The sequence below is a fragment of the Antechinus flavipes genome, chromosome 1 (assembly GCF_016432865.1).
Source record: "Antechinus flavipes isolate AdamAnt ecotype Samford, QLD, Australia chromosome 1, AdamAnt_v2, whole genome shotgun sequence".
Classification (NCBI taxonomy): Eukaryota; Metazoa; Chordata; class Mammalia; order Dasyuromorphia; family Dasyuridae; genus Antechinus; species Antechinus flavipes.
In genome coordinates, this window is record NC_067398.1 from 316311251 (window position 1) to 316337966 (window position 26716).

Below are 26716 nucleotides of genomic sequence, written 5' to 3' on the forward strand. Positions count from 1 at the left end.
AGCATAGAAAGAGATTAGTAGATAGCCTAGAACAAAGCCCTGTGGAAAATAAAAGGTTGTTGGGGGTGATCAGGATGGAGATCCAGCAAAGGAGATGTTGAGGTGCCATTTGATAGAACTGAGGAAAGATATGTTTGATAGTGTCGAGAGATGAGCATTTGAAAAAAGGCCATTGGATTTCAACAAGTGTAGTACTTGTGTACTACTGCAGGAAGATAGATTTAGAGCTGGAAAGGAATCTTAAGTTTATAGCCAACCACACCTCCTCCCCCCCCCCCCCCCCCAAATCTCATCATTTTATAGTTGAGCAAACTGAGGTCCGGGAAAAGTAAATAACTTCCAAGGTCACAATGTCCTGGTAAGGGACAGAGCCAGGATTTTTTAATACAAGTTTTTTTGCCTTCAAATATTTGCTTATGATTGATTGAGTAACCAACTATGTATTTAATAGGTAGTATAACTTTTCTATTTTATATTTCTAATATATCTTTGGATTTTATTGAAATGATCTTTCAGTATTCTAGGATTTGGTGAAATGAACACGTTACTTATATCCTATATTATTAAATATAATAGAGACTATTGAAAATTTCATTCCTGATAAGATCATTTTCCATTTGGATTTTGCTTTAGAATATTCTCTGTGGTAGCTTCATGATCCTGATAAATATATACCTTAGATAAAAAACAACAGCTTGTTGAAAAATTATTTTGGTCATTAAATCTGTTCATATTTTTGCATGATTTTAAAATATGTGGAAGGCACTTAGAGGAAAAACTTTAAACCACATTCTAGACTGAAATACTTTAATCAAGAAAAAGTGCAGTGGAATCTTTTAAAAAAATTTGTTTTCAACATTATGTAATATTATTTCTATTTTCCCCCTCCCTGTCTTCCCTCTTCCCCAAGATGGCAATTTGATAGGAGTTTATGTATGCAGTATGCATATTAAACATATTTCCACATGAAGAATCGGAACAAAAGGGAAAAACCATGGGAAAAGAAACAAAAAAGTGAATACACTATGTTTCAATCTGCATTCAGACCCCATAGTTCTTTCTCTGGATGTGGATAGCATTTTCTGTCATGAGTCTTTTGGAATTAGTTCATTGTATTGCCGAGAGTATGTCAAAGTTGATCATCCACACAATGTTGCTTGTTAATGGAATACAGTAGAATCTTAAAGTTGATCTCCCAGCCAGTTTTATGGCTTTAAAAATGTGAACTGCAATTAATAAGTCATTTGCTAATGCTTTCCCATTCCCTCACTCTGGATGTGGGTTTTGGAAGGTATTAAGATTTATTAATGTTTTATTTTGATTGATGTCAGCTTGAATGGATTGTGATCCAGGTCACAATCAAGGGTTAAAATCTACAGTGGGTAATCGAGAAAATAGTAAGTAGTTCATCTACTGACTTTGAGAATTCAACTGTTAAGACTACTTGTAACGACTGCGCTAGCACCCCAGGATACCCCAGAATCAGCCAGAGTCAGGATAAGCAAAAGTCCTTAACCTTTATTCTTACTCTTTAGGGGTATAAGTGAATGGGATGGAAGAGAATCTCTGTGACCGCCTTTTCCCTCGTCTATTGCCAAGAGTGACTCTGGCTAGTCTTACTCCATCCCCTAATCCCTCCTACAATCCTCTGTATACACCAGTCATTGAGCATAGTATATATGCATAGTGGAAAGTCATTTTCTAAGCATATGCCCATAGAGTAATTGTCCAATCGGTAGTTAGCCTCAAGTGCTCTGCAGTCCTGATCTCAGTACATCGACTCAATAGTTTCAGCCCTCTACAACTACTAATTTTACTTGTTGGGGAAGATTTATCTGAAATCACACCAATAATAAGAATAGGGATTTGAATTTAGGACTTGCACATCCCTTGGGTTTAGGGAAAATTTCTGATTTTGGACATGATTTTTATTTTATTTATTTATTTTTTAAATCATTCATTTCTGAATTTTATTCCTCTCTACTCAGTTAACTATCCCTTAAAACAAAAAGAGAAGAAAATAGCAGTTCACAGAAATGATCATCCTATGAGCTGAATGACAGAGCAGTATTCCACTTACAGAATCCTTCACACTTCTAATGAGGGGAGGAAGGTGTATTTTTTCAGCTTTGGGGCCAAAATAGATTATGGGTCATTATAATTGTAACATTCAATTATAGTATTTTTTTGTTTTTTCTATTTTCTGTTCTTGTATATATTATATTCCTGGCTCTTGGAGAATGTTTTTAAAGAAATGAGTTTTAGGAACAAAACAGTACCTAGAACTGGGGAAACTAGGCTTGTTTTGGTTTTATTTCTGCTTGTAAATAGTGGTCTATAGAGTTATTGCCCTGACATACATAAGGATAGGATAATTGATATGTATGTTAATTATGTTTAAATAGCTATTGATAAATAGCAATTTGAACTTATCCTTGGTAACTTTTTTAAAAAAAATATTATTTCTTCACTTGGCAAGGGTAAAATTAGTCCTAAATGCACTGCATTATGGGATTTAGAGATGGAAAGATCCTGTATAACTTTTTTTTTAAACACAAATGGAAGAAACTGGGGCCTAGAAAGAAAATTAAATTCACTTAGGTAGTCATTCATAGAACTGGCATTCAAACTTGGGTTCATTTTTCTTCAAATCCTTTTTTTTTTTTTTTTAACATTGTATCACACTGAGGAATCCAGTGTTTAATCTAGTCAATTTCTTTATCTCTGTGATCTAATTAAAGGAAAATATCCTGCGTAAATAATTCAAACATATTAACTGGCAGTTTTTTCTTAGGAAAATATGTATGTTTAAAAAATGAATTGTGAAGCAGGACACCTGCCTTCCTATATATAAAACCCATGGCCCTTGCAAAAATATTTTAAAACTGCAATAAGTTAATTAACAGTATACATACCTTGTCCTGCCATTCAGTAGGTATTTATTGAGTACCAACTGCAGAACTACGCAAATCCCAGGTGTCAGGTCACTATGGCATCCTTTAGCATAACTAAAAAATAAAGGAGCATGTTTAATTTTTCTCCACTTATGCTGTGATGCTAAGGTAGAATAGAAAGGAGAGAATAGGTCAGGTAAACATCTATCAGAAAGAGAATAAGGAGGAGGGTAGTTAGGAACATAGGAGAGAGCCACCATGCAGAAAAAGGGCATGTTTCAGATGCCAAAAGCCACTAGATTTTTTGATAAAATCATGGATGACCTTTTGAGAGAACCATTTTTCTCTTATGAGGACAGAAGCCATATTATAAGATTTAAAAAAGTAAAATGGAGCCAGGGTGGGGCAATTGAAAATAGAGGAGAGAAGGGATACTTTGTTTGAGCAAGTTCTTGTTTAAGAATAGGAGGGTATGAACTTAAATTGAACATTGGATAAAAATCATCTGCAAGTGAGGTTATAGCTTCTTTTATGGGTAGACCTTCCCTCAAATGAAAGCTCAAAGGGTAGGGACTAATTTCCTTCTTTTTGTATTCCCCATAGAATAAGTCCTTAATAATTGCACTTTTCATTTATTTGTACTGTGAATTGGAAATATCTCCTCATCTGGGAGAAAAGAGAATAAAATTACAGATGATACATAAAACATTTAATAAATGCTTATTATTTACTATCTTCCTTATATTGTAATAGAAGATGTTACCATGAAAGAGAGTGTGGAGAAGAGGAAGGGAAGCCTACCTTCCTGCAAGATAAGGTTAAAGATCACCATTAGCCTGAGTATCCAGGGGTGAGGTGGAATGGGGAGGTGAAGATGGTAATGTTAGAAATGACTTGACTCAGAGATAGAATATACAGAGGAAGGCTTTTATTTCGTTTCTTGAAAGAAGCAGATGTGCAACTCTTTAATGAGCTTATACTGATACAGAAGTGGGAAGAAGCTCTTATATTTTAATGTTAGTTCTTCTCCTCTCTTCAGAGTCCTGGTTGGTCAGGGCTCTCATGGGTTACAATTCTTCCTTATTCACCCTCACCATATACACCATACATATCCCCCCTTCCTGATCATGCCTTGCATGTTATGTCAATGAAGCCTAAGCAACTGGAGAGGGGAAGCCGATTCTAATAAGACTAATTAAGCATGCACAGTAAATTATCAAGAGCAATGTGACTGAATGAATGAATGTGAACCTTGTAGGGTTTGGATGTTATGTCTTACGGTTTTAAAATTACTCAGCCAGGAACATTATAGACTATTGGATTGACTCTCCCCAGTTGCTTATTCTTGTTGCCAAATTTCAGCATCCTACCATTCATCATAGTGACCATATAAATATATTCAGTGGTTTAGGTATGGTTGCTGAAGATTCATATCATTAAGCTTTAATCACCTCAATGAAGTGTTGGACACTCCAGTAATTGTGAGCATTATTGGGCATGTAGTTAGGAGCTTTAGGAATGGAAAAGGTTTAGAACAATGGAATGAGAGGAAGTATATAAATAGTATATTTAGAGATTACTTGGTCAACAATGAAGGACCAGGTGTATAAATTCGTATAATAATTCATATTATAAGTTGATTGGTGAAATTAGTTTGATTTTCATAGCTTTCTTTATCCTTTTATATAATTATCAACATAGCTGGAATGGAGAAATAAATATTGGACTAACTTAGGTATAAGAGTTAGCAAGTGAGAGAAATCGTGTAAAGTTAAAAAATTTGTAGGGTTTGTAGGGTAGTGTTTAAAAATAGCAGATTCTGCTAGAGTTAGCATGGGGAGAATAAGGAGGAGGGTAATTAGGGACATATGAGAGAGCCATCATGCAGAAAGAGGGTATGTTTCAGGTGCTAAAGGCCACTAGATTTATTGATAAAGTCATGGATGACCTATTGAGAGAGCCATTTTTTAGCCAGAGTTAGCATGGGGAGAATAAGAAATGGTTAAGAAACTCGAGGCTAAAGAGAGAAGAAAGTAAGAAAGAAGACGTGACATAGTTGTTAGGTGTTTGTGGTGGAGAGAGAAACTGCAATGTTTAGGATCTTCTGAGGTGATATTATTAACATGACTAGTGCTGGTGGAACTTGTAGTTGAAATCACATTGTTCATGATTTTAAAGTCATTCTGAATTTTACCAGGGGAAGTTCTATAAAGATAAATAAAGTGATAACAACTACATGCACAATGAATCAAAGATAAAAGGCAAGTCAAAATTGAGTGGAACTAGGGATTCAAGAATTGTCTAGGATTTAATTTCTTCCTATCTTCATAAAAAAACAGCTGAGGGCAGGTGATAGAAGTGATCTTTTTTTTCTTTATTATAGTATTTTATTTTTTCAAATATATGCAAAGATAATTTTCGACATTCGCCCCTGTAAATTGTTGTAAATTTTTCTCACTTTCTTCCCCCCATCGCCAAGACAGCAAGCCATCTGATAACAGGCTAACCATTTTTTAATTCTTCTAAATATTTCCTTTGTTACCATGGTATGCAAGAAAAAATAGATCAAAAACGAAAAACATACATGGAAGAAAAAAGCAAGCAAACAATAACAACAACAAAAGGTGAAACTACTATGTTGAGCTCCATATTTAGTCCCCATAGGCCTCCTTCAGGATGCAGATGGCTGTCTCCATTACAAGACTATTGGAATTGGCCTGAATTACCTCATTGTTTGTTGAAAAGAGCCAAGTCCATCACAGTTTATCGTTATATAATCTTGGCATTGCTCTGTACAGTGTTCTCTTGTTTCTATTCACTTCACTTAGCATCAGTTGGCTTTTCTAAAATCATCCTGCTGATCATTTCTTTAAAAATAATATTCCATTACATTCATATACTGTAACTTATTCAGCCTTTCCCCAAGTGATGGGCATCCCAAATTCCCTTTCCTTGCCCTATAAAAAAGAGCTGCTGCAAGCATTTTTGCATGTACTTCCTTTTCCTTTTTTTAATGATCTTTTTGGAATATAGACCCAGTAGAGACACTGCTGGATCAAAGAAGTGCATAGTTGATAGCCCTTTGGACATAGTTCCAAATTGCTCTTAAGAATGGTTGGATAAGTTCACAACTCCGCCAACAATGTATTAGTGTTACATTGTTGTAACAGTGTCCCAATCTTCACACATTCCCTGTAACATTTATCATTATCTTTTCCTGTCATCTTAGCCAATCGGAGATACCTCAGAACTGTCTTAATAATTTGTATTTCTTTAATCAATAGTGATTTAGAGCATTTTTTCCATATGATTAGAAATGGCTTTAGTTTCTTTGTCTGAAAATTGTCTGTTCATGTATTTTGACCATTTATCATTTGGAGAATGGTTTGTATTCTTATAAACGAGTCAGTTCTCTGTATATTTTAGCGATGAGGGCTTTATCAGAAATATTGGATGTAAAAACTCCCCCCTCCCCCCCTCCAGTTTTCTGTTTCTCTTCTGATCTTTGCTGCATTGGTTTTTCTACTTTTATCATTTTATATTCTTTGACCATTTATTGGAGAATGCCTTGTATTCTTATAAATTTTAGTCAGTTCTTTATATATTTTAGAGATAAGACTTTATCAGAAACCTTGGATGTAAAAAAGATCTTCCCTCTACCCCCTAGTTTTCTACTTGCCTTCTAATCTTGGCTAGATTGGTTTTTCTAATTTGTATTTTTATAAACAAATGGAAAGAGTATATAAACAGGAACAGGTAACTATGGACAAAGCAAAAAATTATGACTGTAAGAATAGTATCTGGAGAGCTGAAGTGCAAGATTGGTCTAGACTGGTAATGAATCCCAAAAGCTTAGGGAAGATCAAAGGAATGAACTTGAAATTGAGTGGACCATTGCTAATCTGATAGAGAAAATGAAGAACTACTCAACTCTAACCAAAGTTATTGTTCTTTGGCCTGGGAATAAGAAGTTGGATAGGGTTATTAGGGAATAAAACCCTTTTATTTAGATGACCTCATTGAATTTATTTTTTATTATTTTCTTGGTGGGATAATTGGGGTGAAGTGATTTGGTCAGGGTCACCTAGCTTATAAATATCTGAGGTTAGATTTGAACTTGGGTCCTCTTTAGGTCTAGGATTCTGTGTACTGTGCCACTTAATTGTCTCTTGAGTTTACGTTGTTAGGGTTCTAAAAGAATTTAAGAATATGATCATAGAATGGTAACATTAAAAAAAAAATTAGTGACAAAGTCCTTATTCAGGTGCTGTTTGTACAAAGGCAAAAATAAAAAATAGTCCATGACTTTAAGTCACTATTGTAACCACCATTTCTAGAAATTATCCTGTTGAAGTTTAATAATTTGAATGATGATAATTTAGTTCATATGTAATATTTAGTACAATACAAAATTGGAAGCCCCTTATGTTCTCCTGATTATTCGCCTTTTTCTGCTTTACCTTGTGATTTTGCCATTGACCCAGACAGTGAGAACCAGATTCTGAAGGACCATTCTATATTATCCAAGCCAGAAACATAAGCCCCCTAATAAGGAGTTTGTGAAGCAGTCTTTTATGAGATTTCCTTTGAACCTTGACATCTCTGAGTGGCCATCCAAGCACAATAGCCTTTGTGGGGGGAAAATACATACTTGTATATAAAATTTCCCTTTGGTCCCTAAAGTAGTTCAACTAAGTTTTTGAAGCTTAAAGAGTTTTTTTTTTTTTTTTTTTTTGAATTATCTAGTTAATATATTTTTTTCTTGGTAGGTAGGTATAGTATTATGCTCTAGTTTAGAGAGTCCTGACTTATTTTAACAGTGCCAAGTATGCCAAAATAGTAACATTTGAATTTAACAAGATTAATGTTGAGATCCTGAGGGAAGCGTACATTATTTTCATTCAAAGGAGTTTAAATTATCCTAATAGAAGCAGTGTTCAGTTCCAATGACCACGTACTTCCTTCACTTTATAAATGCTTATTCCTTAGTTTTTAACTGCCATTTTGAAGGTCTTAATTGAGAAGAATCATCCCCTCTGATGTTCAAATGAAGTTGAAAAGGGAGATGTTTGAAAGGGACTAAAACCTTGGTAATATATTTACTCATTGCTTTATATATGTACATCCATTGTAGAATTTTTTTTTTTTGGTGGAGGCTAACCCATCTCTCTTGTACTCAAGGAGCTATCCTATGTAAACAGGAGGGAAAAAAAAGAAGAGAAAGTGAAGATAGTTTATTCATATTAACAGAAGCTGACTACATTATTTCACATACATAATCTATTTTTGCAAATAAGGATGGGAGGGAGGTACATATCTCATCTCTTGTCCATTTTTTATCATTTTATTTAAACAATATTCATTTCTGAGTGTTTTGTTAATGTCTTTGGGTATTTTTTTCTAATTCTACTTATTTTTACTTTGTATCTGTATAAGTCTGTCTTTGCTTCCCTGAATTCTTCATACCTAGAAAGGACTTGAGGCCATCCATTTAATCTTCTCCTCATTTTACCCATGAGATCACTGAAATTCAGATAGGCTTGCCTGGAGATCAGAGATGGCATTTGAACCCAGGTCCCCTGATTCTAGAGCCAGTAATTATCTTTCCATTATATATTATTCATGGACTTATACTGTATAAAAGTCATTGAGATTCTGCCCCTGGGGAAAAATTACCTGTTATGGGAACACTATTTGGAAGCTGTACAACGGTAAATTAAACCGTTACAATTTTATCTTACTAATGTAGATGAATAATTCTCTTCCCCCCTCCCCCCCATGTTAAGATTGATTTTTATCTCTCCCCCCCAATGTATGATTAGGAAATTTATGGATTATTGAGTAAAAATAGGGTGTGTAGATATTTAGGGAAAAAGTTTTAATGAAAGATAATTTAGAATTTAAGTAGCTGCTTGGAAGATAAAGTAAATATGAGGTAAATTTTGGGAAAAGTGCATTTTAAATGTTAAGGAATTTTCTGAAAAAAGGCCAAGAGGCTGGCTTAATGACAATTCATTAGAGAAAGGGTTAATTTAGAGGAGTGGAGATGTGAAGGAAAAATTACGCTATCCTATAGGTAAACCTAGTGAAGGACATGTTTAGAAAAAGAGATGAGCATATTAGAACTGAGTTGAAAAACTTTCAGGACCAGGAGGAAGGAGTTGGCCAATGAGTTCAGTCTTAGAAAATGTTGATTTTCGTAGCTTATATATGTCAATTAGAGGGGGACACTGCTATAGATAGAAAATGAGCTAGAGGATCCGAGAAGGAATTTAGTAGATATATAGCATATGAAATAATCATAATCTTGTACTGCAGGTATGATAATCAAAGTTGAAATAACAAAGTTAATGTAATTGAAGAAGTGATGTAATTTCAGATAGAAAGACTTCAGTTGTCATCTAGTTCAAACTTTTCCCTGAAAAAGAAACCCTCTACAGAATACTTGAACAAGTGATCATTTATTCCTTGCTTAAAGAGCTAGAACTGAGATAAGATGGTGGAGCATACTACCTTCTGATGAGTCATTGCTAATTTATTTTTAGGAAGTTCCATTGAGTCCTGAGTCCTGCCCCTCTGTAACTATGCATTGTTACTTCATTCCTGGGGACAACTAAAACAAGTCTCAACCCTCTACTCTGTGATAACTCTGTGATACTTTAGGATGGCTACCATGTTTCTGCTGTCTTTCTTTTCCAAGCTAAATTTAAAAAGTTGTTATAGACTTCGGGATGGAGTGCAGGACTAATAGTCAGGAAGATCTGGGTTCAAATCATTTCTGATACTTAATTTTCTCATCTGTAAAATAAAAATATTAGTTTGTGATATGTTTTGCACATCCTAAATCTGGTTCATGTTCTGATATTATTAAGCATACTCACTTCAGTCAGACTTCACAAGAAGTTTTTAGTCAGTTATGAATTCACTCTTTACCATCTTGGTTACCATTATCAGGATATTCTCTAGATCATGAAAATCTTTCTTAAAATATGACATTAGAACCAAATGTATTCCTGGTAAAGAGACTAAGAATTGAATGTAAAGGTTTATAATTAATTGAAGAATAATATAAAAGTTCCTTGCTTTTGAGAAATCAGAAAAATTGTTAAGCATTTTCCAACTTCTCATTAAAAAAAATTTCCAAATTGACAAACCTCAGTAACAATAACATGTATTTGTAGAAAGAGGATTGCATGACACCATAAATTTCTGATGTCTATTTCATTTTTAAAGTATATATTAAATTTAAAATAGTTGTTGCAACACTGCCCTGCTTACTTGTTCTATTTTGCTCTCTCATCTATTAAAATTTTTTTTGATTCTTTCTTTCCTTCATTTTTCCCTTATTCCTATCTTACCTCAGAAATCCCCAATTTTTGCTTTTTAATAAGTGTAATCAAGCAAAAACCACCCACTCATTGGCCATGTCTGAAAATGCATATCTCATTCAGCACCTCTCCATCTTATCTTTGTCAAGAAGTGGGAAGCAGGACTCATCAGTCTTCTGGAATCATGATTGGTCATTGCAGTGATCCTAGCTCTTGTTTTTTTTTTCTACTACCTTGTTTAAAATCATATTAAATCTTGTAATACATATTAATTTCACTCTTTATTTTATTTAGTTTAAGGAAAAAATCTCCAAACGATTCAAGTCCCATCCTGATCAACTTGTGTTAATATTTGCTGGAAAAATTTTAAAAGATCAAGATACTCTGAGCCAGCATGGGATACATGATGGACTTACTGTTCACCTTGTCATAAAAACACAAAACAGGTAAGCTTTGAATAAATATTGTAGGAATATTTTTCTTTTAGTAACTCCTTATTCCTGATAATATAACATTTCTCTATATATAAACTATGTGGAAAACAAGGGGCTTTATAAACTTTCTAAGAAATTCAGTTCTTTTACTGTTGATTGTCATTAATATACTATAAGAACTATAAGAACAAAGTTATTTGAAATTATAATACATATTAGTGTTTAACTAGTGATTAAAGTTTTAATAACTTAGTTTTTAAAACTCCCAGTGTTTTACTACACTGAATGTCTTCCATATCTGAACTTTGAATTATAGAATTCATGCTATTTTAAACAAACTGAAACAATAAACTGAGACTGAAATTCTATCATTTTAAATCAATCAGTGGCAAAAATATAATGGAACTAATCAGTTAATTATCCACTATCCATAAGAAAATAGTACATTTCAAAGTCACTAAATAAACTAATAAATTCTAGTTTTTAAGAGAATTTTGTTTAATTCTTTCAATTGTTAGCAACTAAGACAAAGACACTTATTTGAGAAAAACATCTTTGAGTTTATTGTTGTAGGACAGTAATTGATTTGATCTGTAGTGTGGATTTATTTAGAATTCTTTTATAAGGCAGTTTCTGATAAAAATAGCTGCATACTTTGGAACTGTGAAATTGTCTTAACTTAATTCTCAATCGTATACATAACATAATTTAAAGTAGACTTATTTTTAATAGACTGAATTACTACTTTCCTCTAGAAGCATTAACAGTTCCTACTTGTTTGGATTGGTTTTCTCACCTAAATTGATAACTGATTTTATCTTAATACTCTTCCCCTTTCTCTACATTTTTACTAGTATCTTTACTCCCTTGTTCTTTTTTACCAGTCATTCAGTCCTTAACTCCAACCCTGGATTTATGACTTTTGTTCCTACTCATATCCTGCTGAAATGTTGTGGAGAAAAATTAAACCATATTTAGTCCTCTACAAATTTGTTATCTAATCTTAATGTTACAATATGGTCCTTAACTCATTTGTAATATCAAGTAAGGTAAAACTTAAAAGTATTTAACATAGTGACTAGTACATGTTAGGCATTTAATAAAACACTGTTGCTTTTTTTTTTTTTTAAATACTCTACCCCATCACTGTTCTAGACCCTTACCAAAGCTTCAGTAAAAGTTCCCATTACTGAGGATTGGCCCTTTACAGGCCAACTTAAAAAAAAAAAATCAAGCTCATTTTTATAAACTCTCCACTACTCTTTTTCTTACCATTTCACCACTTCAAACTTAATCCCTTGCTTTCCTGCCTTCACCTTGATGCTGAGCTTACTTTTCTCCTTGACAAGGCCAACCCCTCTATATATCTTTGATCCTAAACTATCCTATCTTCTTCAGTAGATTGACCCAGGATTATTCTTGTTCTCACCTTTTAGTCTCTTCTTTCCTTTGATTCTTTCTTATGCTGGCACAAACATATCTCCATCATCCTTTTAAAACAGATAATTAATATCTGTAATGTTTTGGATAATTCATTTAACTAACCCCCTTGTGCTGCAGTTGATTTTTATATCAAAATATTGAACTGGATAACTTCTAAGATCCGTTAAGTTTTAAATCTATGGTTTTGTGAACCCAGATGTTCTCTAGATTTGACCTTATAAGCACAAAATAACAGATCAATAAACATAAGTCATTCAAGTCTCATCAATTTTAGGAACTTATTTGATAATGACATTTAGACATGCTTGATAAAATTCTGAGTAGAGCCTTAAGGCATCATATGCTCTATGTTTCCACTCCCCCACCTTTTAAACATTCTGCAGTCTGTCTTCTAATCTCTAATAATTCAAGGGAAAATGCTTTTTCAAAAGTTGCCAGTGATCTCTTAATTGTCCATTCTAATGGCCTTTTTTTTTTTTAGTCCTCATCCTCATGCAGTTCTCTGCAGTATTTGACATTGGTGACCATCTTTTAGTTTTGTATGCATATATTCTCTTTGGGTTTTCATGTTACTATTCTTTCTCCGTTCTGCTTTTCTGACAGCTTGTTAGTTTTTTATTTTTTTACTTTTTGGTTGGATTTTGATTTATGTTATACTCATTGATTGAGTATTCCTCAGATATCTCTACTCAGCCATATTCATTTGATGAAATTATCAACTATGGATTCATTTATCTTTGTAAGGATAGTTTATAGATCTTTATCTACCTATAGTCTCTCCTGAATTTGAGCCCTATGTTACTGATTATTGAATATTTTAAGCAGATTATCTAGTTGATAACTGAAACTCACCATCCTCTGACCCACTTCATTTTCTTTTCTCCCAAACCAACCTCGCTTCCAAAATTGCTTATTGCTATTGTGTACAACCATGTTTCTAAGTTATCTGATTTTCCTACTTTGATATTACTCCCAATTCCTTAGTGTTGCTTAATTAGCTTCTGAATCGAGTCTCCCTCACTTGGTGCCAAAGTGTTTTTGTTGTTGTTTTTTTAAATATAGATCTGATCATACACTATCTTGAAAACTCCAGTGCCTTCTCTATAACCTATAGCTTATATAGGTCATATTATTATTATTATATATTTTATATGTAGATTATATTATTATAGATTATATATTCCTCTATTTTGTGTTGAAAATTCTTTGCCCCCTCCTATCTTTACATTCTTCTTATACTTTATTTCTTTACATATATTTCGCAATGCAGAAATATGGCTTGCTGCTATTACTCTCACATGATGCTTCATCTCTTACCCACTTTTTTTTTTCCTGCCAGCTTCCTTCAAGATCTAGCTAATTTTCCACCTTCTCAGGACATTCTTTAACACCCTGAATGCTAGTGCTTTCTTCTGTGAAGGCATTTAGTTTCTTTACATCCCTCCTTTGTATGTGTATGTGTCTTATTATGTATATTATATAAGTTCATGTTTTCTTCTCCCTTTAGAATGTCAGCTCCTTGATGTGATCTCCATTAATGGATAGGCATCTATGTTTTTTGGTTGTTAACCTGGTACTGACTTAAGAAAACATTAGTGTTTTCTCTTGTCCATCCTTGTCCAAAAGGAAGAAAGCTAAATGATAAATTAGTTGAGTTGATAAATGCCTTTAACAGAGACATTTATGAATTAGAGTTGGCCTCAGAAGAAGGAAACATGTCTCTAATAAGTGGCTGAAGAGTTTTCCTCAGAGTCAGGAAGACCTCTGACAGGCTCTGTATCTCTGGGCAAGTTACTTTATGTCATAGTGTCCCAGATAACTTTTTAGAACTATCATTTTCAAAAACGGCTGTCAATCTACTTGGTAGAGGGAGATCCTTATCCCATTGGTGTGTTTGGAAAATGTTTAACAACTGTTTTTTGGGGGGCTGGGAGGATTATGTGCTTTTGAAACATTAATGTGCATTATTAACATTTTCTCTGTTATTTATAAGTCTAGACAATCAATGAACTATAAATGAAGTCTTGAGTTTTAATATTTGGTGATTTCTAAGCTATAAATACTCATACTGAGAATTTAGCAATTGTTTTTTGTGAGCTGGTACTAGCTGTCGTTAGCACACATCACTGCCTATATCAGGATAATCACAGATCCATTCCAAAAAGGTATCATAACATTTGTTGACTTGAAAGGAATATTTTGTTTTAAGAAGGCAAGTTTTGTTTGTAGCTCTACAGAATGAATATAATACCACATGTGCCCCAGCCCCTCTGTAAATAGTAACATTTGATGAATAATATGATGAACTGATTGATAGCAAAAGACTGACTAGAGAAGACATGCAATCCCTTAGCCCCTAAACTAGGTAGGCTGACCTTGTCTGTTAATGATTATCAGGCATTGATTGTGTAAACTGGTTTCTCAAAACTTGGGAACAAAAGAATGATCATAAAATACAATAATGAGTTTTCTTCAGGATCATGAAAAGCCTGAATGATGATTTATTAAGGACCTTGTTAACTCTAACTTCTAGGTTGATGCTAAATTTATTTGGAAGGAACTTCATTAAATTCAAAAGCCAATATTTAAACATCTATTAATTTGCTACTTAAGTGGAACATTTTCATCAAGTCAGTATCAAATAATAGTAGGCTAACAAAACTCCAAGAAAGAGATCACTTTATTCCCATGGTCTGTTTTTTAACTCTTCAAAATCATTATGAATGATGAATTTTGCTTTTAAAAATGAAATAATTCCTCGAAGAAAATTCTGGAATATCAGAACCAACAAAAAATCTGGTAGAAACAATTTTCTAGTCCAGACAGCATAGGATGCTCAACAGGAGAAATCTGCCCACTAACTGAGCAAACAACAACAACAACAAAAACCATTGACCATAGAATGTTACTATAGTTACAGGAAAGATCAAAACAAACTCAAAAGAAGAAATAAAAGTGGCTATGTGTGAAACTGTAAAGAAAAATGTGAATTAATCAACAGGCCAAGAAAGAATTCTTAGAAGAGCTCGAAAAGGATTTCATAAGTCAAATAACTGAAGCAGAGGAAAAAATGGGAAAAGAAATTAGAATGATTGTTAGCAGCATGGGGAAAGAAGCACAAAAGAATACTGAAGAAAATAAAGTATTTTTTAAAAATTGGCCGAATGGTAAAAGAGGCATAAAAATCGACTGGCAGAGAACAACTCCTTAAAGAGCAGAATTGTCCCAAAAAAAAAAAAGTACAAAAGTTCACTGATGAAAATATTATTTTAAAAATTAGAATTGGGCAAGTGGAAGCTATTGACATTATGAGACATGAAGAAACAAAGTCAAACCAAAAGAATGAAAAAAAAAATAGAAGAAACTGAAATATCTTAAAAACAACTGACCTGAAAAATAGAATAGGGAGAGATAATTTTAAGAATTATTGGATTACCTGAGAGCCATGATGTTTGGTTTTTTTTTTTTTTTAAGGAGCATAGACATCAGATTGCAAGAAATTATCAAGAAAAACTGCCCTGATATCCTAGAAGTAGAAGGTAAAGTAGAAATGGAAATAATCCATTGATCTTCTCTTATAAGAGATCCCAAAATGAAAATTTCCAGTAATATTATAGCCAGATTTCAAAGCTCCCAGGTCAAGGAGAAAATATTGTGAGCAGCTGGGAAAAAAACTATACATATATTGTGGAATTACAGTCAAGATCACATAAGAAGCCTTAGCAGCTTCTACATTAAATTGGAGGATTAGAGGGCAAAGAAAACAGGATTACAACCCAATCAAGTATTCAAGAGAAATTAAGTATAATCTTTCAAGGGAAAAAAATGGGCATTTAATGAAATTAGAGGACTTTTCAAGAATTCTTGATGAAAAGATCAGAACTGAATTTTAAAAAGTGACTTTCAATGCAAGACTTAAGAGAAGTATAAAAAACAAACATTAGAGAAATCATAAGGGATTTTAATTTAATAATAATAATTTAATAATAAACTCATTACATTACTACATGGAAAGATATAATAATACTCAAGAACATTATTAGCGAAGCTAAAAGGAATCTACATAGACAAAGGGTAAATGAAGGGTCTTGAAATGAAAGGTCTTATGAGAAAGGGGAAGAAATAGGTAGGATGGGTAAATTGTCACATAAAAGAGGTTCAAAAAGAAGAGTTTTTACAGTTAGGAGATTGATGGAATGGTGGCCGTCCATGCTTTAATCTTACTCTCATCAGAATTGGATCAGAGAGGGAATAATGTGCACAGACAATTGGGGAAGTAGGGGAAAAAGGGGGATGTAAGAAGTGGAGAATGGGAAGAGTGGTATGGATAGAAGGGGGAGAGTAGATATGGGGGATGAAAGGAAATTTAAAAGCAATCATAACTGAATGTGTATGGAATGACCTCGCCCGTAAAGTGGAAAGCAGGTAATAGAATGGATTAAAAACAAGAATCCAGTAATTTGTTGTTTAGAAAAGACATACTTAGAGGGCATCTAGGTTGTGCAATGGATAGAGCACCAGCCCTGAAGTCATGAGGACCTGGGTTCAAATCTGGTCTCAGACAGTTAACACTTCCTAGCTGTATGACCCTGGGCAAGTCACTTAACCCCAATTGCCTCAGCCAAAAAAAAAAAAAAAAAAAAAAAAAAAGGAAAGATACACTTGAAGGAGAATAAACATGAGGAACTGGAGCAGAATCTATTGTTTTGCCTGAAATTTAAAAATATAGTGCAAGAGTAGCAATTATGATTTCAGAGAAGCAAAACCAAAAATTGATCTAATTAAAAAGAGATAAACCAGGAAACATATTTTGCTAATAGTACCATAGACAATGAAGTAATATCAGTCACTACTAAATGTTATGTACATTTAATGGTATAGTATCCTAATTTTTAAAGGAAAAGCTGTGAAATGAGTTAATAAGAAATATAAAAATTATTACGGGGGGATTTCAGTATTCTCATTTCAGAACAAGGTAAATTTTTCAGTAAATTAAATGAGAAATTTAATAGGAAGATAAATGCTTTTTCTCAGCTGTATCAGGCAGTTTTACAAAAGTTGATTGAGGACATGAAAAGCTCAAAAACAAATGCAGAAAAGCCTAATTTTTAACACATAGAGAACTGCATCATATTCAGTGTGTTCCCTGATTACATAAATTGGTCAAAGGCTATGAATAATGAATTTTCAGGAGAAGAAACCAAAGTTCTATAGTTTCATGAAAAAATTAAATAGCAGTAGAACTGCAAATCTAAACAGTTGTGAAATACCAACTCACACTGTCAGATTGGCTAATATGATTAAAAGGGAAAAAGACAAATTTTGGAAGGGATGTGGAAAAATTGGGACAATAATATCTTTTTGGTGGAGTTGTGAACTGATATAACTATTCTGGAGAGCAATTTGGAACTGTCTAAAGGGCTTATAAAAGTGTTTATGACCTTTGACTCAATACTAAGTATGTATCCCATAGAGGTTAAAAAAGGTGGGGGTGGGAAAGACCTATATGTACCAGAAATATTTATAGAGCTCTTTTTGTAGTGGCAAAGATCTGGAAACTGAAGAAATGCCCGTGAATTTGGGAATGACTCACAAGTTGGTATGTGATTGTGATGGAAAACTGTCATGCTAGAAAAAATGAAGAACCAGGATGATTTCAATAACCTGGGAAGACTTAAATGAACCTGATGCAAAGTGAAATGAGCAGAATTAGGAGAACACAATTGTCAACTAAGTTTGATGTAGTTATTTTCAACAATACTAAGATAATCCAAGAGAGTTCTGAAAGATTTAGGAAAAATGCTGTTTAATGAAGATCAATGGATAGAAAAACCCCCCAAAACAATATAGAAATAGGTTTTGCATGACTATATATATGATCTTATCAACTTGCTTATTTCTTAAGGGGAAGGAAAGGGGAAAGAGAATTTGGAAATCAAAAATTATTTTAAAATAAATGTCTTAAATTGTTACTATGTATTGGAAAAAAAATTAAAGTGGGGGGAGATTTAAAAAAATTTTATATTTTTTTCCCCTTATATTTATACCTAGTGACACCCACTAATTGGGGTAACATGAACTAGCTTCTAATATTTTCATGACTTAGAATATTTCTTAGTTCATCATCCCTCGAGCAATCTGATTTGTTTATTTAATTGACAATTTAGAATTGGTTTGAAAACTGACCATTTCAAAAGTAGGAAACTGGGAATATTGGAATTGTGAAATAGTGCAACCATTTTGAGAACAATTTGGAACTAAGCCAAAGGGCTATAAAATCTTACTCCAGTGGTACCATTACTAAATCCTTACCAAAAAGAGAACAAAAAAGTACAAGGACCTATATATCTAAAGGTATTTATACTAGCTCTTTTTGTGATCATGAAGATTTGGAAATTGAGAGAATGCCTGTGAGTTGGGGAATGACTGAATAAATTAGGGTCTCTTATTGTGATTGGATATGCAAGAAATTTCGAAAGAGCATGGTTTCAGAAAAACATGGGAAGACTTATGAACTGATGAGTTAATAAGTAAGTAGAACCAGGAGAACCGTGTATTATAGAAAAATATCAATGTGGTAATGATAATTGTAAAAGACATCTACTCTGTTCAATACTATTATTATCTGTTATAATTCCAGAGCCTTTGTGATGAAAATTGTTATTCATATTCAGAAAGAGAATGCATTAGTAACTGAGTGTAGAACAAAGATTATTTTTTACACTTTTGTTTGTATAACATCTCATGGAAATGTTTTTTATATGACTTCATGTCTATAATGGGTATCATTGCTTACTTTCTCAGTGGGTGTGGAAGGGCTGAAGGAAAATGAATTTAAAAAAAATAATTGGGAAACAATACCCCCCAAATTGACCCTTTAATACTTGGGATTTCTAAAACTTTTAAAAATAGTGATTAAGTTGTGTTCTAATTTTTTTCCCCTAGACCTCAGGATCATCCAGTTCAGCAAACAAACACCACTGGAAGTAATTCTACCACATCAGCATCTCCCAATAGTAACTCCACACCAGTTTCTACAAATAGTAATCCTTTTGGTTTAGGTAAGTTTTTTTTTTTTTTTTTTAAAGTAAGTGTTAATAGGGAAAGGGAAAAAATTATTGGCAAATACTACAAAAATGAGAATAAAATAAAGTTCCATCTATAATTAGATGTTATGAAAGATAAATATATTAAAATACGTAAGAGTCCTGTTGTGACCTTAGTTTTTATAATTTTAGAATTAGCTTATTTAATTAAGTTTAACGTATCAAGAGATATAGAATACTTTCTATCTTGACCTATACAATTTGTGGCAGTTTGTCTTAAAATAAACTTGTTGAAAATTGCTTTTGATAGTTAATGTTGTTCAAAATTTTTCTACACATAAATGTGTATGAAGTGTTATGATACATAAATGATAGCACATAACTATGTGAGTACATATTTATATCTACATCTAGAGGTGATAGATCGTTAGATAGTGTTGGCAGGTTTTTTATTCAGAATTTATAATTTCATGCTGCATTATTTTTTTCTGGAAACTCCCTCTACCACTTTCTTTAAAATATAAGGGTTGAGTAGGTGATATACAAGACCTTTTTCAACTTGAAAATGATCTGGAAACTACATTTAACACTTTTTCTTGAGTTACTGGCAGAATTACTGTATAAGGGATAAGTTTTGAATGGATTTAGGTTCTCAGTATAGAGACAATACTGATTATTTATACTAACAGGTATTATATTTTTTGGTATTTATATCCAATCTTTGTGCACATTATCTGACAGGTAATAATAGGTACTCAATAAATGCTTAGCAGATTGATCACTAAGTGATTGGAACTTAATCAGGTTTATTTCTTTGTTTTATTCTTCCAAGACAAGTTTCAGTACGATAGCATTATAAATCTTAAACTTCTCAGGTTTATCTTAGAACAGTATGTGAGCAATAATATGCCAAATCTTAGTTTCACATAGAAAAGCCCTGTACTATCTGCTTTTATTTTGTTTGGACTTTTTGAGAATTTTTGAACATTTTCAAAAAAGATCTTTTGTGAACAATACTTCCACCACTAATCCATGGGAACTTAATGTATTCTATGAATTCTGGTAACTTAGGATAATAGCATGTATTAATTCTGTCCTCTTCTTGACAGCTGATTGATAAAGTTTCATTGTTTTAGACAGAATTTATTAGGCTACTATTTTTTTGAAAGGGCATCAAATTCCTATTGTAGTGTAGAAAGCAACTATTATGATATTCGTGTTTTTCATGTTTATGCCTCCTTTATCGTTTGGACTAGGTTTTGACAATAATTATTTTGCAGTTTTCTGGCTAGTAAATGAATTCATTATTTTGCAGAAATCACACAAACTTCAAAGATAAAGTTTTTTCCCTTTTGGCTTTTAGAAAAGGAATTCCTTTTGATTGTAAAAAAGTAGAATGCAGAATTAGAATATAGACTTAAGTAAATGTCAATTAACAATATGAAATTGAATTTGCAAATTTAGCATTTGGTTGTGGTTACATATTCTATATTTTGGATTAAGTACAAAAAATAATTTGGCATCTTATATTTGTTGATCACTTTTGGCCATGTCTGTTGTAGCAAACCAGTGAAATTAACATTTCTTTTAAGAGACTTAAAATATATTAGATCTTAGTATGAAAATGAGAAATAGCTTTAAAAATGAATGCTATAGTTATTGATACTATGTTTATACTTTCCTTCCTTTGCTCTTAGGTGGCCTTGGAGGTCTTGCAGGTCTGAGTAGCTTGGGCTTAAATACATCTAACTTCTCTGAACTACAAAGTCAAATGCAGCGGCAACTCATGTCCAACCCAGAAATGATGGTCCAGATCATGGAAAATCCCTTTGTTCAGAGCATGCTTTCAAATCCTGACCTGATGAGACAGTTAATTATGGCCAATCCTCAAATGCAACAGTTAATACAACGAAATCCGGAGATTAGTCACATGATTAACAATCCAGATATAATGAGACAAGTATGTTGAAAATTCTTTTTGAAATAATGCCATTTAAAATAGATAGATGTGTGTATCAATAGACCTAGAGATTTCTCACAGATAGATAATGTTGGCAGGTGAATTTTGTTTGAAATCTATGATTTCATCAATTTGCATTATTTCTTTTTGTGGAAATTTCATTCACCTATGTAGTTATGCAACTTGTCTGTAACTCAGAAGTCTCAGTTTTTGGAGATACTAAAAGGTTAAGTGACTTGCCTCTGGTTATGCAACATTTAATCATTTCCAAGTGTTACATTGTATGTAAATTATCTTGCGTATCTAAAGTAACTTTTCTAATCTAATCTGTGTGTGATATAGTCACATTGTTCATTTATTTCCATTTGATATTCCAAATTGTTATTAGTTAATAGAATAACATTGTAAAGTAATGTATATATTGATATAAGACCATTGATAGAAGACCACTTGCTTTTTCAAGTGTAGACTCGATGTGAATTTTTAAAAGTAAGACACTAATGATTTTTCAAACATTATAATGGATTATAAAATCTCTGAAAATTGATAGCAATAAAGTAGTTTTATGTGTACTTAAGTACATTTTTATTAGTGAGTTGGAACATTCTTTTTATTGAAGACATTAGAACTTGCAAGAAACCCAGCAATGATGCAGGAAATGATGAGAAATCAAGACAGAGCCTTGAGTAATCTTGAAAGTATACCAGGTGGATACAATGCTTTGAGGCGTATGTACACTGATATTCAAGAACCAATGTTGAATGCAGCACAAGAACAGGTGAGAAACAGATTTTCAATTTCATAAGTTTAGGGACTACTTAATCATTTCATATGTTGTGTGACAGGTATATTTCATAATAGTATTGTTTTACAAAGTACCTTGAGATAGCATTTAAAGGAAAGGTTTAGCACTTGGCTTAACCTTTGCATTTTTACCCCCTGTTCCTGTTGTAGTTTGGTGGTAACCCATTTGCATCATTGGTGAGCAATTCGCCCTCTGGCGAAGGAAGTCAGCCATCTCGTACAGAGAATAGAGATCCTTTACCTAACCCTTGGGCTCCACAATCTGGGACCCAGAGTTCAACGACCAGCAGTAATACTACCACCAGTGTTGGTGGCACTGGTAGCAATGTGAGCAGTAGCACTACCAGCTCTACTGGACAAAGTAACACCATGCCAAATTTGGGACCTGGAGTGGGAGGTAAGTTCAATAGAAATTTGTGTTTTTTACTTTTTTTCAACTTTATCCAAATGGTGCAAGGATTTTTCCTCTTTTTTTTCCTTTATATTCTTTGTATTTAGTATCTTTAAATTTTTTTTTTTAGTTTGAAAGCTCAGATTGTAAAATGAAATGATAATTACCTAAGTAGAAAATGTTACAGTTTAATTTATTGATTGTTCCAGTGGTGCAGACCAATGAACACTGAAATTTTTGTAGCATCTTCACATTGTTAAATCATCCTATCATAATTTGATGTAAGGGAAACCATGCCATATACTTAATTTTATGTGGAGATCCTAAAGATGAAAAAAGTGACAAAATCTATGGTAGAGTTGTTAGGACCCTCAGCTGCTGACTTGATCAGTATCTTTGCCTTTTAGACTTCTGCTTCCTGTAGATGGGATAATTCTTTCATTTACTTAGAAATATTTAAATGCTACTCACTTAAATAGGAAGATGATTTAGTGTTTTCTAATATTTAGGGGATGAGACTTCAGTTTCATGTCTAGCATTTACAAAGGGAGGAGAGCAAAGTGAATACCCGTTTGAAGATCTGTGTAAATAGAGAGTTTAAGTTAGTGGAGAATAGCATATTCTAAAATGTTTATATGAAATGTTTCCTAAAAAGGAAGAAAAGTTAGGAAGTTAAAAAATTCTTTAAAAAAATTTTTTTTAGGTATTAAAAGAGGTGCTGATTGTTTGACCAAAGATCATTGAGTCAACAAACATTTATATAAGAATTTTATAAGAATAAAAGGAGAAAGAGGAAGGATGGGAGAGGAGAGAGGGAAAGAAGGAAAGAGGGAGGGATAAAGAGGAGGAGGAGGGGAGAGGAGAGAGATTGTTGTCCTAATTAGATAGGGATTTGACCTTGTAGGAAGGCCTGGTTTTAAGTTCTACCACTGAATTATTTGTAAGATCATATGGCTCACTTGAGGAAGTTGAAATCCAGGAAATTTAAGTGACTTTGGTCCAGGGTTACCATAAGAATGAGAGATTAGTTTTAAAATGAAGTCCTTTGATTGTAGAACTGGTTGCTCTGTTCTGTATCTTACTTCCTCCTTAATGGCTATGTGACTTTGGGGAAGTTATTTAATTTCTTAGTATTTCAGGCAGTTTCTTAACATTTCAGATTATAGAAGAGTTGATGGCATTGATAGAATCATCCTCATTGAGTATTATTTGTATCAGAGAAATTACATTCTAGACTGAAAATAAACAAAAATATGTAGTTATGTAAAGTTAAATGTAAAGCTATATATTGTATTAGGGACTGAGCTGTACTTGATACATAAGATACAAAGACAAATAAGACTTGGTTTGTGATCTAATGGAATTTAAAGAAAATAAAGACATACATAAGCAACTTCATTATGAAATTGATTGTGATAATTAGGTCCTTCTAAGGTTCACCACCTTCATTTTATAGAATCTTGTCTATATGATTCATTTTCTATATAAATTATTTGACTGAAGAATTAAGCATTGATTTTTTAGTGCTATTCAGTATAAACCACTATACTAAGCAAAGTGGTATAAAGAAAGAAATAATATCCCTGCTTTTAAAGAGTGCACACAGCTGTTGATTTTAGCTATGTAGGTTTAATGTAAAGATCCTACATTTCTTTGTATTGACAAGGTAGAAGTTAATGCCTATTCATTAATATTATTTCTACCGACAAAATCATAATTTATTATGTCAAACCATTTGACTGGACTATGAATTTCAGAACATAGAGTATCTCACATAACACACCTTTTTGTAGAGGATTTGATTTCTTTGCCAATTTCATGTCTTTAATGACATTATAATGGCCCTGAATTTTATATAGTGAGCTGGTTAATTTTTTATTTGGAACTGTAAGGGACTTTTGAGGCTATTGAGTATGACCTCATATCACAGAGGAGGAAAATGAGTCTGTATTAAGTGACTTAACCAAAATCAAGCAGGTGGTAAAGATAAAGATTTGAATCTACGTCCTCTGATTCTCCTGTCAGTAGTGTTTCCCCACTTTATAACTTAATAATTTTTCCTTCATGATGATTGCTTTTTTTTTTAATATCTACAGTATATATTTACATATTTACTTATTTAAATATGGAAAGTCTTTATTGGATAATAAATGTTTACATATTTGGATAGTTCTAATTGGTGGCCTTCCCTAAGGAAAATACCACATATGATTTATTTATTTTACTTTAATTAAAGCTGGTATGTTCAACACACCTGGAATGCAGAGCTTATTGCAACAGATAACTGAAAATCCACAGCTTATGCAGAACATGTTGTCTGCACCCTACATGAGAAGCATGATGCAGTCCCTAAGCCAGAATCCTGATCTTGCTGCACAGGTATGTTCTGGAGATTACACTTTGTGTGAATTGATGATGTGTAGTCATTTTATTACAGGTATAAGGCATAGCTATATGGGAGGCATATTGTTATCTTCCATGTTTTTAGCAACAAGTAATTTATGTATGACTAAAGCAGGAAAATCCTCCTTGAAATGAGAACATGTACATATAGGTTCTCCTAAAGTATTGAATTAGCAGTTTTGCTGGTTAGGTTGGAAATTTGTGTTTCATATACTTCAATGAAAATTATTTTGTGATGTAATTTAATTGAAATTATTGAATTTGAAATTTTGCTGTATTAAATCATTTAGATTTAGAGATGAGACATTCTCTGATCTGGTATTTTAAAAAAGTAGAAAGGTAGTTTAAACTTATCTTTCTTAGCCTAGCAAAGAAAAGGTTGTAGGAATCTTTTTTGTTCAATTATTAACTTCACAAATATGAGTAAGGCTTTTAACAAAAGGTACCTGTTTTGCCCCATTTCAGTGACTCTTTTTGATTTCTGTAGTTGAATAAAATGGAATGGGAAGAGAAAAAAATGCATGCCCATGTATTGAATTGAATTAAAACATGTGTAAACATGTGAGCCTGTAAGAAAGAGCCCTTCAGATAGTTCAGATTCCTAGTCTGTTTCTTTTTATTTTTATCCTAAAAATGTTTCCTCCTACCTTTTTTTCTTAATCAAAGACCACCATAACAATTAAAGATATAAGTTGATTTTAAATGTGTACTGGACCACTAGTAGTATCAAGCAAAGTTTTAATTTTACCCGAGAGTATTCTATTTTATCCAAATAGATAATTTGGCTTCTATTTTAAACAAATTTTTCTGTATTCTGTAATGACCAAAGGATAAGAAAGATTTCATTTTTAATAGAGAATTTCTGTATAACCTTCATTTTTGCCTGTCAAAAATTTCTTTATTTAAAAAAATATTCTTTGTGATGTGGGGTTGTGGTGGTGGTGGTAATCACCAAATAGGAGTGACTAGAATCATACTCATAGTTTGATTGTAACTATTTTTGACTATGAGTTAAACTAAAATGTTTCAGTTTTATAGAAGGGAAATGAAAATTTATATTTATGTCTTATTTTGCAGAGTTTGGTGATTTTTAAAAATTCTTTGTGATTTTTAAATGATTTTTAAAGCAGCTAAAGTGTTGGAAAAGTATTGTGACATTTTAAAATGGACTTCAGAATATATAAAAACTAACATTTTCTATATGGAAAGACTCAGGTGTATTCTGAATCCGGTGTCAAGGAAAATAGGTTGAAAATGTCTTTTCATCTAAAGTCATTGAGTGACTTTATAGTAATAGACATTATTCTTTTTAATCCCTGTCCTTAACCACTAAGAGAGTTCTTTGTCCATTAATTGTTCTGATAATATTTGTTTTTTATTTTTAAAATTTTGTTGAAATTGTTACTATTACAGAAAATTAGAATTTTCTTGAATACTCTAAATATTAGGTTTATAAAATAGTTTTCCAGGTTGGATGTAATTTAAATGTAATATATCCTGAAACGTAAATGGGAAGAGAATCTCTATATTACAATACTAAATAAAACTGAATAGTAAGTCTATAGGTTATAGAGGTTAAGGAATAGAGCTGTAACCGTAAGGGAAGTAGTTCTGTTGCTTAGTGAGTATTTGCTATCAGTGGGTGTTTTTGATGAAAGGAGTGGGAAAGTGTTAGTATTTTGATTTTTGTGTTTGCTTTTGATTCTAAACGTCTGTGGAAGCATGCCTGAGCATGTTATGTTCTCTTGTAGTTTTGTGGTTATCAATTATGAAGGTAGCAAAGATGAGAGATTTTTCTCTCTTTAAGTCTTGAACTACAAGAGGACAACGAGTGAATTAGTCCTTTAGGAGTTGTTTCTGTAAACATTATTTTAAACACTCTTGCCGGGCTAATAATGCCCTGGGAAAAAAATCAATGAACTAGGAGACAGAAAGTTAGAATTCATATCTGTTCTTTGTGGAGTATTATTACCAAAGTGACCTTAGACAATGTCACTTAACCTCTCTGTCTAT

General features: G+C 32.6%; 1 protein-coding gene across 4 annotated transcripts in view; it reads left to right on the top strand.

Annotated features, from left to right (window-relative positions):
- UBQLN1 (ubiquilin 1) overlaps positions 1 to 26716 on the top strand; it is a 52040-nt gene that overhangs the window by 17561 nt on the left and 7763 nt on the right. For all 4 annotated transcript variants that reach the window (XM_051966370.1, XM_051966381.1, XM_051966353.1 and 1 more), the window contains exons 2-7: positions 10517 to 10668; positions 19045 to 19160; positions 20843 to 21105; positions 21725 to 21883; positions 22060 to 22306; positions 24537 to 24679. In XM_051966370.1, the coding sequence (XP_051822330.1) occupies positions 10517 to 10668; positions 19045 to 19160; positions 20843 to 21105; positions 21725 to 21883; positions 22060 to 22306; positions 24537 to 24679 (1080 nt within the window). The remainder of the gene's footprint in view (positions 1 to 10516; positions 10669 to 19044; positions 19161 to 20842; positions 21106 to 21724; positions 21884 to 22059; positions 22307 to 24536; positions 24680 to 26716) is intronic.